At 54.9% G+C, this 16,427-nt stretch overlaps 1 protein-coding gene across 12 annotated transcripts in view; it reads left to right on the top strand.

Moving 5' to 3' along the window:
• Positions 1-16,427, top strand: part of Phldb1 (pleckstrin homology like domain family B member 1) — a 48,844-nt gene that overhangs the window by 17,640 nt on the left and 14,777 nt on the right. For 3 of the 12 annotated variants that reach the window (XM_029542800.1, XM_029542799.1, XM_029542798.1), the window contains exons 6-15: positions 1,304-2,652; positions 5,938-6,219; positions 6,573-6,713; positions 6,803-6,940; positions 9,340-9,468; positions 9,829-9,984; positions 13,715-13,825; positions 14,000-14,089; positions 14,649-14,792; positions 16,248-16,415. In XM_029542800.1, coding sequence (XP_029398660.1) covers positions 1,304-2,652; positions 5,938-6,219; positions 6,573-6,713; positions 6,803-6,940; positions 9,340-9,468; positions 9,829-9,984; positions 13,715-13,825; positions 14,000-14,089; positions 14,649-14,792; positions 16,248-16,415 — 2,708 coding nt within the window. The remainder of the gene's footprint in view (positions 1-1,303; positions 2,653-5,937; positions 6,220-6,572; positions 6,714-6,802; positions 6,941-9,339; positions 9,469-9,828; positions 9,985-13,714; positions 13,826-13,999; positions 14,090-14,648; positions 14,793-16,247; positions 16,416-16,427) is intronic. The other 9 variants (XM_029542807.1, XM_029542805.1, XM_029542803.1 and 6 more) reach the window with 5 other exon arrangements.

Genomic DNA, 16,427 nt, shown 5'->3' with positions numbered 1-16,427 from the left:
TCATCTCAGGAGTGCCTCACATGACCTCATGACCTCAGTAGCTTCTGGGGTGGGGGGGTCCCACCTGCTGGCGATCATGTCCAGAGTAGGCACTCGTCAAACCCTCAGGCCATGCCATGCTGACCAATGACTCAGAGAGCAGCTGCAGCCAGCTGCAGCCTGTGTGTGAATTATTGATCCCTAGAAGAGAATTGGTGATTGTTCTAGCACTCTTGACACAGGCCCCTCAGCAGGCTGCCAAGGGGGCAGATGGGGAAGCTAGTTAGCTGTAGATGCTGACCCAGACTCCTCCACAATGGCGTTCCGATGACTGTGGGGCTAGAGGGCCAAGGCTGGTTCTGTGGCAGGTGAGCACAGTAGTCAGGTTCCCTTGATGGGGTGGGTATTAGTGACCTACATAGTCTGATGACTTCAGGAAAGGCAGGTGGTCACTGGAAACACATGGGGCTTCCCTCTGACTAGGACCCAAACACAGCCTTGCAAACCCATTCTTCTCTTCACTCCCCACACCTATGACTTCCAGTCCCCTGGGGACTCACTTTGCCCCCAACCCAATCCGGGTCATGCCACTCCTTTAGCTGTTTATTGGTTCTGAGGATTCTGAACTCCTGGATGGTTGACAGGGGCTAGGGCCAGGCGAACGCCAGCTCTTGCTGGTGTGGCTTAATGGAACAATTGGAGACACTGAACTGAACCTCGAAGCTCCTCAGCCAGGCTTCCAGGCACAAGCCGTTAGCTGATCCTTCTCTTGTGTTGGATCGGATAAGCTGGTCATCAGCCCTGGAGCCCCACCCCCACCCCAGCCTCTGACTGGTTTATTGAAAGGCTTTGCTGTCCCTTAGACTGAGAAGCCTTAGAATGTCTGGCCAGCTCCACAGTAGGTCCACATCTCTTTGGTAGTGTGCCTACTTGATCTTCCTAAAAGAGAGGCACAGAAAGTTGGGGAAAATGAAGGCAAGGAGGACCGTCTTGCTGGAGCGAGTTAGAAATGACTAGACTTAGAAGTACATACCTGGTACTGTTGCTCTGTCCTGAGTCATTCAGAGTTCGAGCCAGGGAGGCCATGCCATACCATTTCCCTTTATAGAAGGGGAACCCAGGGCAAGAGAGTTTGGATAAAGCTGCAGAACAGGTCAGTGGCAGAGTGGGTTGGTACCAGAACTCGGCTCTCCTGGCTCCTCCAGAGCCCTCGCTGCCCCGTTGCCCTACGATGAGGTAGGATGGTACTTTCTTGCTTGTGCATGAATGCGGCTCCCTAGAGCCAAAAACCGGAGCTTGAGGCCTCTTTGCGTTTCCCCCTCAGCTGAATCAGACACCCTGGTCAATGGGAACCACACAGCACAACCTGCAACCCGGGCACCGTCAGCCTGTGCCAGCCATAGTTCCTTGGTGAGCTCTATTGAAAAGGACCTGCAGGAAATCATGGACTCACTGGTGCTAGAGGAGCCTGGAGCTGCAGGCAAGAAGCCTGCAGCCACGTCCCCGTTGTCGCCAATGGCTAACGGCGGGCGCTACCTGTTGTCCCCTCCAACCAGCCCCGGTGCCATGTCAGTGGGCTCCAGCTATGAGAACACCTCTCCAGCCTTCTCTCCGCTTTCCTCACCGGCCAGCAGTGGGAGCTGTGCTAGCCACTCACCAAGTGGGCAGGAGCCAGGACCCTCTGTGCCCCCACTGGTGCCTGCCCGCTCCTCTAGCTACCATTTGGCTCTGCAACCTCCACAGTCTCGCCCAAGTGGTTCCCGCTCCTCTGACAGTCCCCGGCTGGGCAGAAAAGGGGGTCATGAGAGACCTCCCAGTCCTGGTCTCCGGGGTCTTCTGACGGACAGTCCTGCCGCTACAGTCTTGGCTGAGGCCCGCAGAACCACTGAGAGTCCCCGGCTAGGTGGACAGTTACCTGTGGTGGCTATCAGCCTGAGTGAATATCCATCTTCCGGTGCCCGCAGCCAACCCGCCAGTATTCCTGGCAGCCCAAAGTTCCAGTCTCCAGTGCCTGCTCCCCGAAACAAGATCGGCACACTCCAAGACCGCCCTCCCAGTCCTTTCCGTGAGCCCCCAGGCACGGAGAGGGTACTAACAAGCAGCCCCTCTCGACAACTGGTGGGCAGAACATTTTCAGATGGGTCAGCAACTCGTACCCTCCAGCCACCTGAGAGTCCCCGCCTGGGCCGGAGGGGCCTGGACAGTATGCGGGAACTGCCCCCGTTGAGTCCATCTCTGTCTCGAAGGGCTCTGTCACCACTGCCAGCCCGGACTGCCCCAGATCCCAAGCTAAGCAGGGAAGTGGCAGAGAGCCCCAGGCCGCGTCGCTGGGCAGCCCACGGAACTTCACCTGAGGACTTCTCCCTGACTCTAGGAGCACGGGGTCGCAGGACTCGGAGTCCCTCGCCCACCCTCGGGGAGTCCCTGGCACCTCGCAAGGGCAGCTTCAGTGGCAGGCTGAGCCCAGCCTACAGTCTGGGCTCTCTTACTGGGGCTTCACCTCGTCAGAGCCCCCGTGCTCAGAGGAAGCTTTCTAGCGGGGACTTGCGGGTTCCCATCCCAAGGGAGAGGAAAAATAGCATCACAGAAATCAGCGATAACGAGGATGATCTTCTGGAGTACCACCGTCGGCAGCGCCAAGAGCGGCTCCGGGAGCAAGAGATGGAGAGGCTGGTGAGCCAATGCCAGGGAGGCTGCCGCTGCACAAGCCAGTGCCTCTGCCAGGGTGTGGGCAGGCCAGCTGGCAGAACAGGAGGGACCATGTACAGGGCCTGGGTGGATTCAGGATGAACCATCAGGTTAAGTGTCCCAGGTTAAGTCTCACCATCCTGGTACCCTGGAGAGAAACTGTCTTTGAAATCACTAAGGCTTTCTAAATTTTTTAGTTTTGGATATGTGTGTGCAGGTGTGTGTCTGTGTGCGTAGGCCAGAGATGAGTGGGTAGTGTCTTCCTCAGTTGCTCTTCGGTTTTGTTTCTTGAGATAAGTCTCTCGTTGAACCTGAGACATACTGGTTTAGCTGAACTGGCTGGACAGCAAGGCCCCAGGTTCTTCTGTCTCTGCCTCCCCAGCACTAGGGTGACTGGAGGATTGAACTCATGTCCTGGGCGCTTTGCCAGTAGAGCCCATCTTTCAGGCTCTAGATCCTGGTTTTGGATTCTTGCTAATTTTGCGTCTATTCTATGGCAGATCATTTGTTTTGTTGTGTGAGTTAGGTTCATAGGGCTTACCCTAGCGCAGTGTTTCAGGAAAGCATACATGTGGTGGCGTCTTGCATCCCTAAGTTCGAAAAGCGAGTTTTGAGGCTGAGGCCCAGACATTAATTTATTTGGCCTTTTATTTTGATGGTGCGGGGCCTTGAATCTAGGACCTTTGGCATGTCAGAACAGCACTCCATCATCGAGCTATATAGCCCCAGCCCTAGAATTATTTTTCTCTTCTGCTCTTTTTTTTTTTTTTTTTTCCCAGTTGTGTAACCCATCGTGGCTGTGAGCTTACTGTGTGACCCAGGTTGAGCTTGAGTTCATGATCTTTCTGATTGCCTCCTGAGCAGACATTACACAGGCTTGTGACCATGCCCCATGTGGGCTGGGGTTGGGAGGAGTCCTTCTTTTAAAGCTTTTATTTATTGAGTGTGTGTGTGTGTGGTGTGTGTGTGTGTGTGTGTGTGTGTGTGTACTTGTGTGTGTGTGTGTGTAGGCCAGTGCCGTGATGAGTGTGGAGACCAGAGGACAGTTTTGTGGAGTTATTCGTTCCTTTCCCTATGCATGGGTTTCGGGGGTCAGACTCAGGTCATCAGTCTTGCACTCAGGCACCTTTACCTTGGACTTATTCTTTAGGGAAACGTTGGTACCCCTTTCTCGCTTGTCTTTGGCATCAACAAGTGGGCGTGAATCACTGACTGTGGCTCATATGGGTTCCCCCCCCCCCCCGAGCATGGTGCTAAGGAGGAGGGAAAGGCAGGGTGGGCAGCCCCCCCCCCGTTTGTCTCCCTGATTGTATGTGTCTGCATGCATAAATGTGGGTGCTGCCGAGTCTGGGTGTGGTTCTGGGCAGCTGTTCTAGAGATGGCCTCTGAGCAGGGAGGGGGCAGGGATTCCCCCAAATAGCATAGGGAGCTGCAGGGGCATTGGCTGCTGTGTGCATGCTCAGAGCATGGGTTTCCCCCTTTCCCTCATGAGCATAAGCCCTGGGTATTTTGAGACACAGGTACCCTGGAGTTGGTTTGAAGAGGAAGTTTGTCTGAAGAATCTGGGAAGACACTGGTCAGGGCGGGGTGAGGGTATGGGCTGGTATAATTGTGGGAGTCAGGACTCCTGGTCTTTCTTTGTTACACCTTCTTGTCACTGTGGTGCATCGGTGACCCGGGATCCTCATCCTGGAAGGGCTGGTGAGCCTGACATAATAAAGCACTGGGCCCAGCCTCCCCACCCCCGTCCCCACACACAGGTACCCCACCCCCATCCCCACACACAGGTACACACCTCACCACCAGCCCCAACCTGCCCCACCTGCCACTTTAAGTCAGAGGCCGCCCGCACCCTGCCCCTCCCACCTCAGCCAGGCTGCTTATCTGGGTCCTAGGGCGGGGGTGAGGCATTGGCGCAACCTCCTGGGTGCTGAGGCTTGGTTCCTGGATCTTTTGCCACACAACTGGGCAAGCAGCAGGAAGGAAGCTGGGTAAGTGTTCTGGGATGGGAAGGTGAAGCCAAAGTAAATGTACATGGTGAGAGATACGGGCGACCAGAGACCTCAGAACGCACTGTAAGGCTCCGGGCTTGAGAGCCAGGGCTTGGGTGTTACAAACGGATGAGCAGGATAGGGACCAGGAATATGACTGCCGTAGTGCCCTCAAGTCCTAGGCACCTGAGAGGTGACCATGTCTGCATCGGGATTTGTAGTGAGAGGAGAGAATGCCAGCACAGAGTTCTCGATCTCGCTGGCCAGCTTGCGCCGCAGCCTTAAGGAGCAAAGGGATAGCATCCTGAGGGACTTGGAGCTGAGGTGGGGCTGGAAAGACAGTGTCCCCTCTGCCTTTTCTCTCTGCATCTGGACTGTCAAGTCCTGTGGCCTGTGCTCCACTTTCCAGCCCTGGCTGTCTTCAGATGCCCACCCAGCTGTAGATAGACTATGTTTATCTCTATGTGTGTGTGTGTGCGCGCGCGCGTGCGTGTCGGGGCTGGTGTCGTAGTGTGTGCCTACCTGTTGTTAGTGCTGATGTACCTCCCAGGGCACATGGAGTGTCTGTGTGTGCCTGCGTGGCAGAAGTAATGTATCAGTGTGCCCTTGTGCCCGAACCTGTATATGTACCTGTGTCAATATGAGCACTCGATAGCTCTGTGTCTCATTATGGTCTTTTTGGTTTTTCTGTGTAGCCTTGGCTGTCCTGGAACTCTGTAGACCAAGCTGGCCTTGAACTCACAGAGATCCCCCCTTACCTCTGTCTCCCGAGTACTGGGATTAAAGGTGTGCACCATCACCACCTGGCTTCATTATGATCTTTAGGCTGCTTACCCTGTATGTTCCCATGTGTGTTTGGATGTCTCTGTGTGACTATGAAGAAGCCTCCTAGGGAGAGTAAAAAGGGAGATGGGAGGGGTCGGCCAATGGACAGGTGGCATATGGCCACATTCTCTTGCCTGCTTTTGAGGAACCCTCTTTCCCCTCTACCTCCCATAGATTTTTTTCTTTTTCTTTTAAGACAGGTTCTCTCTATATAGTCTTTGGTTGGATGGCCTGAGTCTCACTCTGTAGACCAGGCTGACCTCAGATTCTGAGATCCGCCAGTCTCTACCTCTCAAGTGCTGTGTATCACCACCTGCTCTCCCACCGTTCTTACGGTTGAGGTCATTGTCATGATGCTGAGCCCAGAGTTTCTAGGGGTCAACACGCCCTGGCTCAAGCTGCACTGGGCCTCAGACTTCTGCTCCTCACAGCCTGCTCTGTCCGACGTCTCTAGGAACGCCAGCGCCTGGAGACCATCCTGAACCTGTGTGCTGAGTACAGCCGAGCTGACGGGGGACCTGAGACTGGAGAGCTGCTCAGTATTGGAGAGGCCACGGCAGCGCTGGCCTTGGCAGGCAGGAGGCCCTCAAGAGGCTTGGCAGGAGCCATAGGAGTCTCTGGAAGGTGCGGGGAGGAGTCTGGAGGTGCCTCCCAGCGCCTGTGGGAGAGCATGGAGCGCTCTGATGAAGAGAATCTCAAAGAGGAATGCAGCAGCACCGAGAGCACCCAACAGGAGGTGAGGGGGCCAGGGCGGGGGCCGGGGCGGGGCTGGTGTGGAGGTAGTGAAGGGATCAAGGCTTGGGTGAGACCAGAATGAAGAACTGTGGGTGTCAGGAGGGAAAGGAGGTGACCATGACTTTCCCAAGCTATAAATGTGCTTTATGACCTGTTTTTCCTCTGAGCCCCACCCAACCCTGGCACTCTGGTAAATCCTTTCCCCGATAGCTGAGCTCTCTGACTGGGAGGAAAGTGGCCTCTTGTTTTGGTCTAGTTACTCTTTCCAAGTGCTTTGAGGAGCGTGTAATCCGCCCTCTTAGTCGGATCCTGGAAGGTTCTAGACTTCTCCCATGGTGCCCTCCTCCCCTCCAGCATGAAGACGCTCCTGGCGGGAAGCACCAAGGAGAGGCGCTGGCTGTGGAAGAGGAGCGGGCTCAGGTGCTGGGGCGAGTAGAACAGCTGAAGATCAGAGTGAAGGAGCTGGAGCAGCAGCTGCAGGAGGCAGCGCGCGAGGTGACCTGGCTGGGAGGTGTGCAGGCCCTGGGATGGGGCCCCACCCTTCCGTCCCCGCCTTGACGGGGGATGCTGATACCTGCGTCTAGGCTGAGATGGAGAGAGCACTGCTGCAGGGGGAGCGGGAGGCAGAGCGAGCGTCCCTGCAGAAGGAACAAAGGGCGGTGGACCAGCTGCAGGAGAAGTTGGTGGCCTTGGAGACAGGCATCCAGAAGGAGAGGGACAAGGTAACCCATACCTGACTACCAGTGGCCCAGAAGGAAGGCGGTACCCCTTCCCTGGCGATGCACATCCCTCGGCATCCGTCCTGCAATCCGGGTGGTCTCTCTAGCCCTCTAGGGACAGGGGGCCTTGTTCTCTGTGGAAGATACAAGCTTGGATGGTACTGCCAGGGGACTGGGCTGGTGTTTGTGGTCTAGATCTCTGTGCTGCCTCTGGTTGCCTGGGTGCCTGCCGTTCTGGAACCTCCGTGGTCCTTCTAGGGAGTGCCAAAGCCCTTTCTTGGGCAGTGAGCACAGCCTGAAGGACTGGTGCTGCTGGGGCGGGGGGCATGACTCGGGTTTGGAGCCCACCATGAGGAGAAAGCTCCCTCCAGCATGCCTCAGGTGCTTAGGGTGTGGTCTTTGGGAGATGGCCCACAGGCCTCTGTTTCCTATCATCAGGATCTGCAGCCTCCCATCCCAGACGGTCCCAGCCCTGACCCTGACCCTTTCAGATTGAGTACCAGTCTTCAAGGGCTGCTCCGTCCCCCGGGGGTTGTGCCAGCCATGCCCAAGATGTCCCAACGGTGTGCCAAAAGCCCTGAAGTGGAGAGGGTTCATCTATTTCTGGATTTGACAGTATTTTTCTAGGAGGTTTAATTTTCCTTCTGGATTATTTTTGAGACTTATCTTCCTCTTGTTCTCAATTTTGAGGATCTTAAAAATTCGTTGCTCCCCCCCCCTTTTTTTTTTTCATGGAGCTTTGGCTCTGGCCCCCAAAACCACACTCCCAGATTCTGTGCCAGATTAACCCCATGCTTGCCGACCAGGCCTGCACTAATGCCCCCTCTAATCACTGTCCTGGGCTCTTCGCATGCCCCTAACTGCCAGGCCGCCCAGGCAGGGCTGACTCATGCCAGCTTTACTAACCCCATGGGTGCCTTTGTGCCCTTGGCCTCTCCCCTCTAATGTTGCCTCCTTTTCTTGGTGTGGGTCCCCATTATCAGAAGGGAACTGGCAGGAAGGCACAGCTAAATTTTGCTTAGTGGAACACTGACAGGAGAAGAGAGAGAGAGAGAGAGAGAGAGAGAGAATTTTGCAGGGAGATGTGCATGACCAAGGAGATGCTCTGCCTAAACAGCGCCTCCTACTGGAAAGGTCTGGGCTTTGCCTCCAGAATGTTGGCTGCTTACTGCCAGGCAGGGGTTGGAGGTGCAATGAGCTGTTTGTCCCTCCTGCTTAGCCCTCCGGAGCTGAATAATAAGGAGGTCCAGATGTGGGCACAGTCTTGGAGAGCTTGGACAGGGCCTTTCTGAGTGGCTGGCTACCCATTCTTGCATCCCTGAATTCAGATGTCCCTTTCCCTAACTCTACTCCTGGAGGCCACCTAGAACACAGGATAACTTAGAGGCAGTACCGTCTAGACTTCAGGACTGGCTTGACCAAGGCCTTCCCTCCAGGATGGGTGGGTGAACTGGCGGGTGCAGCATAGGGGTAAGGCATTCCACAAGCAGCTTGGCTAGCCTCACTTAGCTGAGATTGCTCCCCGGCCTGGACTTTGCCTTCCCTCCGGTCCAGGTGTTTGAGGCATCATGGTGAACTGGTTGTTGGTGGTGGTGGTGCTGATGCTGATGGTGGTGTTGGGAAGGTTCTCTTGACTTTCCCGCCCAGCTTCCAGCCCATGGCCCCACTCTGGCTTTGGAATCAGTAATCACAGTTTCTCCTCTGCCTGTCCTTCAGAGGGGTGACTCACCAACTCCTCCCTCGTCCCCCTTTCCGCCCTCAGAGGTGTCATCTCACCCCAGACAGAGCCATCCACCTCCTCCCTGTATCCACTCCTGGGGCTCCTATTACCATGGCAACAGGCCGAACTAATTGCAACCCTCATTCCTACTGAAGTTCAGCCTGCTTTGCTGGCACCCCACCCCCACCCTGGGCAGGAGGGGAGGGAGGCCATGGGGGTTGGGCTGGGGTCCCCTTGCTGCACCGCTGTAACTCTAACAACTTTAGCTCCACGTTTACTCCCCAATCCTGTATTTAACTCTTCCCACCATCCCCATTTCCCCCAGGGTTAAATTTTGGTCTCGGAACAGTGATAGAACTCGAGGCTCGGTACTTGCCTTGTTGCATCAGCTTTAACTTTAGTTTGGAGCGGAACCGGAAGGTCCTGTCTTAGGATCTTCCTAAACACATCTAAAGGGACCAACATTTCCACCCTGCCCCCACACCTCTGCCTTTGTTACACCGTCCGTTGCCCAAGTCCCGTCTTAAACCTCTGCTTCTCCTGCTCTCTTCCGTCTCGCTGCTTGCCCCCCCCACTCCCGGTGTACCCCTGTGCTCGCCCCTGCCCCCCGCGCCGGGCCGGAGTTGAGGAGTGTGTGTTCTCTCTCCCCTGTGCCCCGCCTCCCTCCCCTCCCGCCGACCAGGAGAGGGCGGAGCTGGCCGCGGGACGGAGGCACCTGGAGGCCCGCCAGGCGCTCTACGCCGAGCTCCAGACGCAGCTCGATAACTGCCCCGAGTCAGTGCGGGAACAGTTACAGGAGCAGCTGAGAAGGGTCAGTTCCACCAGCCCCCTCCCCCGGCCCCCGTGGGCCACGGCCCAGACCGAAGATAGGAGAGCGGTGGGCCAGGACCACCTGGCCCCTGCAGTACTTGCCGGACAACAGGGTCGGTGCAGAGGCTTGGAAGGGGACCGGCAAGGTTGGGTGGGGATCAGCGCTCCAGACCGGGATATCGGTCCCGCGAAAAGGGCTCAGCCAAAAAAGTAGAGGGAGTTGGGCGGCGGGACCGGTTCCTTCCCCAGTTTCCCCGGGTTCAGCCCCACCTAACTCCTGGCTCTGTGGCCTGACCTTCCTGGCCCAGAGTGGCGTTGTAGAGCATCCCCACACCCAAACACGATGTCACTGTCGTTGAAGGAGGCAGACGCTCTAGAGACTGAGACAAAGCTCTTTGAGGACCTGGAGTTCCAGCAGCTGGAGCGGGAGAGTCGCGTGGAGGAGGAGCGGGAACTGGCTGGCCAAGGGCTGCTGCGGAGCAAGGCTGAGTTGCTGCGCAGCGTGAGCAAGAGGAAGGTGCGCACTGCTCACTCTTGGCATAGCCTGGGTGCAGGATGGAGGCTAGTGACCTGGGGTTGAGTCACAGGCTGTGAACGACACAAAAGACACCTTTTTGCCTCTCTGTTACTTAGTGACTGTCAGTAAGAATGAGAACTATAGGGCTGGTGTGAAATGAATGTGGAAAGGCAGAAGAATGGATGACGAGGTGGCTCAGCAAGGAGAGTTAGTTTTACTAAACCATGGCTCCCCGCAGTCTCTCAGGGGAAAGTGTAATTGCTCATGCTGGGAGCTCTTAGTAGTTTGTCCAGGAAAAAGAGTGTGGAGGAGGAGTCTGCAGCTGAGGTGCCTTGCTACTGTCCTTGAATGTCTTCTTACAGTGTTGGAGTTCCATCTCAGAGCTTTCTGTATGCTAATAAGCACATATTTGCCATTCAGCTATAGCTCTCTCAGCTCCATCTCTGTCCGTGCCCTGCTAGAGCTGTTGGAGGTTCTGGGATGCACACAGAGACCTAAGATCTGGATGCCTAGCCTGGATGAGTATCCACTTGGGTTCCTGCTTTGGTCCCACTCAGACTGTATGCAAAGAGAAAAGATGGAGCATTTTCCCTGGTCAGCTCTGATTTGCTAAAGCTGTAGACAGTGACAGAAGATGGGCCATGTGTTAGCAGCGAGAAGCAGGAAAGGGTTAGGGGCGTGGCTTAGGTGATGCCAGAGTCTGTGGCTGACACCAAGGCCCATATAACGTGCAGTTTCCTGGCTATAGTGTATGTGGAAGATAAGGAGAGCAACGTCTGGGCAGTAGGGTTCAAATGGGAGATGGGGACTTGCTGGCCAGCCTGGGGCTCGATGGTAAAATGGAGCCACCAGGTGTCATACATTCAGATCCCTGTTTCCTTTCCTGAGCTGTTCTGCCATAAAAAAATGTGCCCTTGGGGACTGGAGAGATGGTAGTTACGAGCACTGGGGGCTTTTCCAAAGGACCCACATTTGATTCCCATCATCCACTGGGTGGTTCACAATAATCTCTAACCCCGGTTCCAGGGGATCCAACACCTTTTCTGACCACCTCTGGCTGTATGGTACACAGAACACAGATACACATGCACACAAATACATGTAAAATAAAGTAAGTAGATATATTTTTTAAATGCACTCATTGTCCTGATAGAAGACACAGGAAGGGAAGAAAACTCGAGTGTCCCAGGCTCATGGGGCAGATCCTCCTAGGACCGGTCCCTGAGTTTTCTTGTGTTGTTCTTAGGGTATTGCCTAGTTTTATAGATGAGTACCTAGGACTCAGAAACTACTTGTTTGCACAGAGCCTTTTATCATACAAGCCTCAGAGTCAGGGTAGGAACCCAAGCCTGCTAGACTTCGCTAGACTGCAAAGCCCAAGGCATTTCTGCTGTGCAAGATGCGATCTGGTTTAGCATTTCTTCACTGTTCCTCCTCCTCCTCCTCCTCCTCCTCGCTTGGAGAGGATACAACCGGGAGACCCAGATCAGCTGATTCCCTAGAGGTTCGGGAGGGTCCAGGAACTCTGTCTCTTTGTGCCCAGCCTAGGGCTGGGAAGCCAGCTCAGGCTCTTAACGCCTGGAGTGTGTATGCATGTGTGCGTGTGTGTGTGTGTGTGTGTGTGTGTGTGTGTGTGTGCGCACACGTGTATGTGTACAAATGTGTATGTGCATTGTGACATTCTTTCCTATACTGCTGAGCTTTGTCCAGCCCCTGTCCCTGCAGAAGTCCCCTCAAGCTCTGACTTCTGTAGAGTGTCTGTCCACTGTGGTTCAGAGCCGTTGAGAAAGCTGCCCTACAGCTTTCTCAGCCCCAGGTTCTAGTCCTAAGCCCACCACTACTACCCAGCAAATCTTAGCTCCTAAACATGTCAGTGTTCTCCTCTCTAAAACAGCCGTAAAAGCACCCACCGCATAAGGTTAGATGAAGTGACAGATAAAACACTCAGCAGCACTTCCAGCCCTCCTACATTCCAAGTAAGCTGTGGCGGCTGCTGTAAGGATTCCTGTCTGCTGTTGCCGGTTGTTGCGTGGGCTAAGGCCCAGGTTTAGGATAGCTTCCTTCTTCGTGCCTCCCCCTCCCGTGTGCTGCTCCTAAGTGATGGTCGAAGACCTCCTGAGATTAATCCAACATGTTTTGCCTAGCTCTCATCTTTTCCTCTCAGAAATATTTTCATTTTCTTTTAGCACGCGGTTGTTGAGCCAAGTCCTGTGCTAAAGCCCTGTTGGGGTTCTGGAGACAGGAATGACACTGGTCCTGCCCCTGATCTTAGAGAGAGGGCGGGGCTAATTTGGAGACAGGGTCACAGATCACAGTATGATGAGGTAGATGGATATAAACTAATGTGAATGCACGGGCAGGATCAAGGAGGCGGCATTCAGCCTGCCTGGCCTTGGAGGAGGAGCCTTGGAGTAGTGGGAAAGACTGGGATGGCCCTCATCCCAACAGGGTGATAGACTACAAGTCTACAGTGGCACAGTTGAGCTTACAGCAGAGTGAAGCTAGGTGCCTGGAGGGACAAGCAGGCGGGCAATGGGTTCTCAGAGCCCTTAAGTGCTGGAGAAGGAGTTTGTGTTCTAGCCTGTGCGTAGTGAAGAGCCTCTGAAAGAGTTTGAGGAGAGGGCTGATCGAAGCCTTGCTATGTTTTTTTTTTTTTTTTATTTGTTTGTTTTGTTTCCTTGGCTTCCTCTCCTTGTTTGTTTTGTCTGAATGGGTGTTCTGTCTGCATGTGTGTCTGTGCACCATGTGTGTGTTGGATCCCCTGGGACTGGAATTACAGGCCGTTGTAAGCTGCTGTACGTCGGGTGCTGGGAGTGAATCCTGGTCTTCCACAAGACCAACCAGTGAGCCCCACTGAGCCATCTCTGCATTCCCAGCTTGTTGAGGGCTTTACTTGTAAGTTACTGAAGAACCAGTGTTGTGGTCCACACTGGGGTTCTAAGGATATGTCCCAGTTTCTCTGGTGACTGAGGCAAGAAGAGTGCCCGAGCCCAGGAGCCACGGCCAGCCCGGGGTGTGTGAGACCTGGTCTCAGAACCAATGGAAAACTGGGGCGTGGTAATTCAGAACGCAGGAGGCTGAGGCAAGAGGATTGCCGTGAGTTCAAGACTTGCCTACACTCCAGGGACAGATGAAGTCCAGCCTAGATTGCAGAGTGTGTTAAAGCAAGCCTAGGCTGTAGTGTGACTTTAAAGCTAGTTTGGATTATATAGCAAGACCAAAAAACCAAAAATCAAGCAAACAAAATGACTCAAGTAATATGGAATTCCTTTCAGGATGGTTAGGAAATTCAGACAAGCAGACAGGGTTCAAAGGTTATTTTCGGACCATGTAGAAATGTGGAGTGGGTCTAGAGATGGTGAGAGAGATGGTAAATGGAGCAGGAAGCCGAGAACCTGGATTCCAGCAGTGACGGGGATGGGCAGAGGGATAACTTGGTGTCACCAGGATTTGGGAGCCATTGGCTACGGGGTGAGGGGATAGGGGCCAGGGGATTGGGTTCATCATGCCTGATGATACAGGGTCACTGGCTGGGGGAGGGAGGGAGGGAGGGAGGAACAAGAGAAGGAATTGATGTCCCTGGCCAGAATTCTCCTGGGGTGAGCTGAGGCCAGGCGGGAGTGTAGTGGCAGTTGCCTTCACAGCTTCCTGGGTCTCTGGACAGGAGACTCCATCAGGCTGTGGGCTGAGTTATGTCCCTCCAGGGCCTGATTGCATCCCGTTTCCTCAGGAGCGCCTAGCTGTACTGGACAGTCAGGCTGGACAGATCCGGGCCCAGGCAGTACAGGAGTCAGAGCGTCTGGCCCGGGAAAAGAATGCTGCCCTGCAGCTACTGCAAAAGGTAGCTGGCCTTGGGTCCTGAGGTGCTAGGAGTGGGTGAGGGGAGAGGTGGTCCCGATGTTGGGGTGGGAGGGAGGGATGGCAGCACAAGAGTGGGGTGTGGGTCCTCGCAGGGATCTTCCCTCCTGTGTCTCTGACCCATCATGTCTCTGACCCCCGCTGTTCTGGGCTCCAGGAGAAGGAGAAGCTGACTGCGCTTGAGAGGAGATACCATTCGCTCACAGGTGGCAGGCCTTTCCCGAAGACCACCTCCACCCTCAAAGAGGTAATGTGGCGGGGTTAGCCCCAGCTATAGGCTCAGAGGGGCATCCCAAGAGGCTCCAGAGTTTGGTGTGCACCCTTCTTCCTGGGTGGTTGAGTTCCGGGTGAAGTTCCTGGGCACTTTCTGAACTGGAAGAGCTTTGAAGCGGATGGCCCTGGAGGCTGACCTTCAGCCCTCCACAGCCGCTGGCCTTTTACTTAGCTTTGGGACCTCACCCTGTGGCTGAGAGGCCCAGGGGCCTTGTGGAGGAGATCTCAGGATTTAGTAAGTTGCGGGACTAGATGGACCCTACCTAGGATCCTGGGGTCTAAGGCTCCTCACTCGGAGCTCCTGATCATCTGTCTGAAGCTAGGCTTTCAGCATGGAAGCGGGCCTTGAATGGAATGGTCCTTTCCCAGACCTTTACATCTGGCATGAGAAGTCCAGTCAGGATGTGCCTGTTTTCCTGACTTTTATTTCCCCTTCTTCTGTCTCATTGCCCGAGCAATTTCGGTCTGGGATAGGGTGGTTTTGAGTTGAGCATTAGGGGTGAGACTCACTCTCACCGTGTTTCCTCTTGTAGGCTCAGCTACTCATCTCCGAGGCCTCAGAGATAGGGCTGGAGACCAAAGCTCTGGGCCAGTCCCCAAGGTCTTCTGAGGCTGGGGCCTCCTCTGTTCCCTTAACCCCTCCTGCTTCCACTCAGCTCTGTCCCAAAGCACAAGAGGTAACCCCAGCTCACTTGCTCTGGCTCTGCCCACTGCCTGTTTGCCTGCCTCTAGCTCTTCCCAAGGAGGGCTCAAGGGTGTGTGGCACATCCTCGGAGAGTTTGTGTGTGCACCATGATGGTGTTCATGGCCTAGGCAGCCTGTGCAAAATAATAGCATTAATTTGCATGTGATCTGCATGCCACTCTCCTCTCGACTGTTCACGAGACTTTGAGGCCCATCTTCCTTTTCTTTGACCCTAGAAGATCCTCTGGTTGTGGCGCTAGATGGGAACCTTAGATAGGCAGCCTAGGGACCTCTTTTGGTGAAGGAAGTGTGGATGACCAGATAATCTCAGGACTTAAGGACAGGTGATGGAGAGTCACAGTCCCTGTGTTCCAACCTCCAGGGAAGTGGGCTGTCATCTTTCCACGCACTTACCCTGAACAGTGGGCCCACTTTTAAGCTGGCAGAGAAGTTGCTCTCTGTTAAGGCCAGGCCTGGTTCTCCAAGCTTCTCTTGCTCAGGCCCACATGGGATCTCCACTCCCCTGCCTCCGTTCTGATGATCGTCCCCTGGGGACCTTTTCCCTTCCTGGGCACTGCTTAGTCCTAGTGCTTAGTGCTGCGTGTTTGTGCCCAACCTGGGATGCCCAGTGTGACAGGCAGATGGGGTTCTAGGGTCTGGGTCCTGCTTTTTCCCTGTGCTTTTGGAAGGCTGTCATCTTCCTCAGCCCAGGGCCAATCCACAGATGGTTATATTGGTTCTCTGGGCAGCAACTAAATGCTATGCTAACCTCCAAAGCTGAGGTAGAGTGGAACTGTCCACTGTTGGCTCTGTCTGCCCCTTTCAATCCTGCTTTCCCTACAGCCTTTGTGGCCATAGTCAGCTTCTGAGCACCCTACTCCATTCTGGTCTCCACATCAACAGGAAGTGATGAATCTAGCTTGGCACAGAGTCTGGGGTATTGACTACTTGGTTGAAATTGTTTATTTCTTCTCTGTCTGTCCTCCACCCTGGGCACCCTAGGAGTGTGTGAGCCTGGTTGAGGTTCTCCAGCTGTGTGCTCTTGCTTGGGTCCCTATGCTTCTGCTTCCTGCCCCAGCAGGCTCCCCCAGTCCCTGCCTGACAGCAAGGTACCAGCCACAGACCATATGCACAAGGGCCTCAGTTGCCTCTCAGCCTGGGTGGGGGCCAGGGGCAGACAGGTCTTCACTTGGCATTGAGGGTTGAGCATGGTTCGCTTTCTTCCATGGGACCATGGGAGCTCTTCTCAGCACCTAATGGCCTGGGAGAGGCAGGCCCTGCCTCTTGATCTTCAAGGAGAGAATCCTGCCTGCCATGAGAGGATGCTGGCTCTCTCCCAGGGTTGGTCTCCCACTGTGCTCTTCCCCTCCCCCACGGTCAGGGCCATCTCTTGGGTTCTACGTCCATTAATCTTTTGTATTCCCTCCTGTGGCTGCCCTTCTCTCAAGTACGTGACGCTTGAGCAGCTAAGAGTGGTGTGGGGCACCCCACCCATGCCCCCACGCCCTTCGCCAGGCCTGCCTTCCTGGGCTTCCGCCTCCCAGGACTTGGCTCCCATCACCTGTCTTCCTCCCATGCTGCCCTCTTCCTTCGCTTCCATCACGCGTTCGTCTAAGGTTGGTGGTCTG

The sequence above is a fragment of the Mus pahari genome, chromosome 10 (genome assembly GCF_900095145.1).
Source record: "Mus pahari chromosome 10, PAHARI_EIJ_v1.1, whole genome shotgun sequence".
Taxonomy (NCBI): Eukaryota; Metazoa; Chordata; class Mammalia; order Rodentia; family Muridae; genus Mus; species Mus pahari.
The sequence above is the reverse complement of the archived record's forward strand: the minus strand, read 5'-3'. Positions and strand labels throughout refer to the sequence as shown.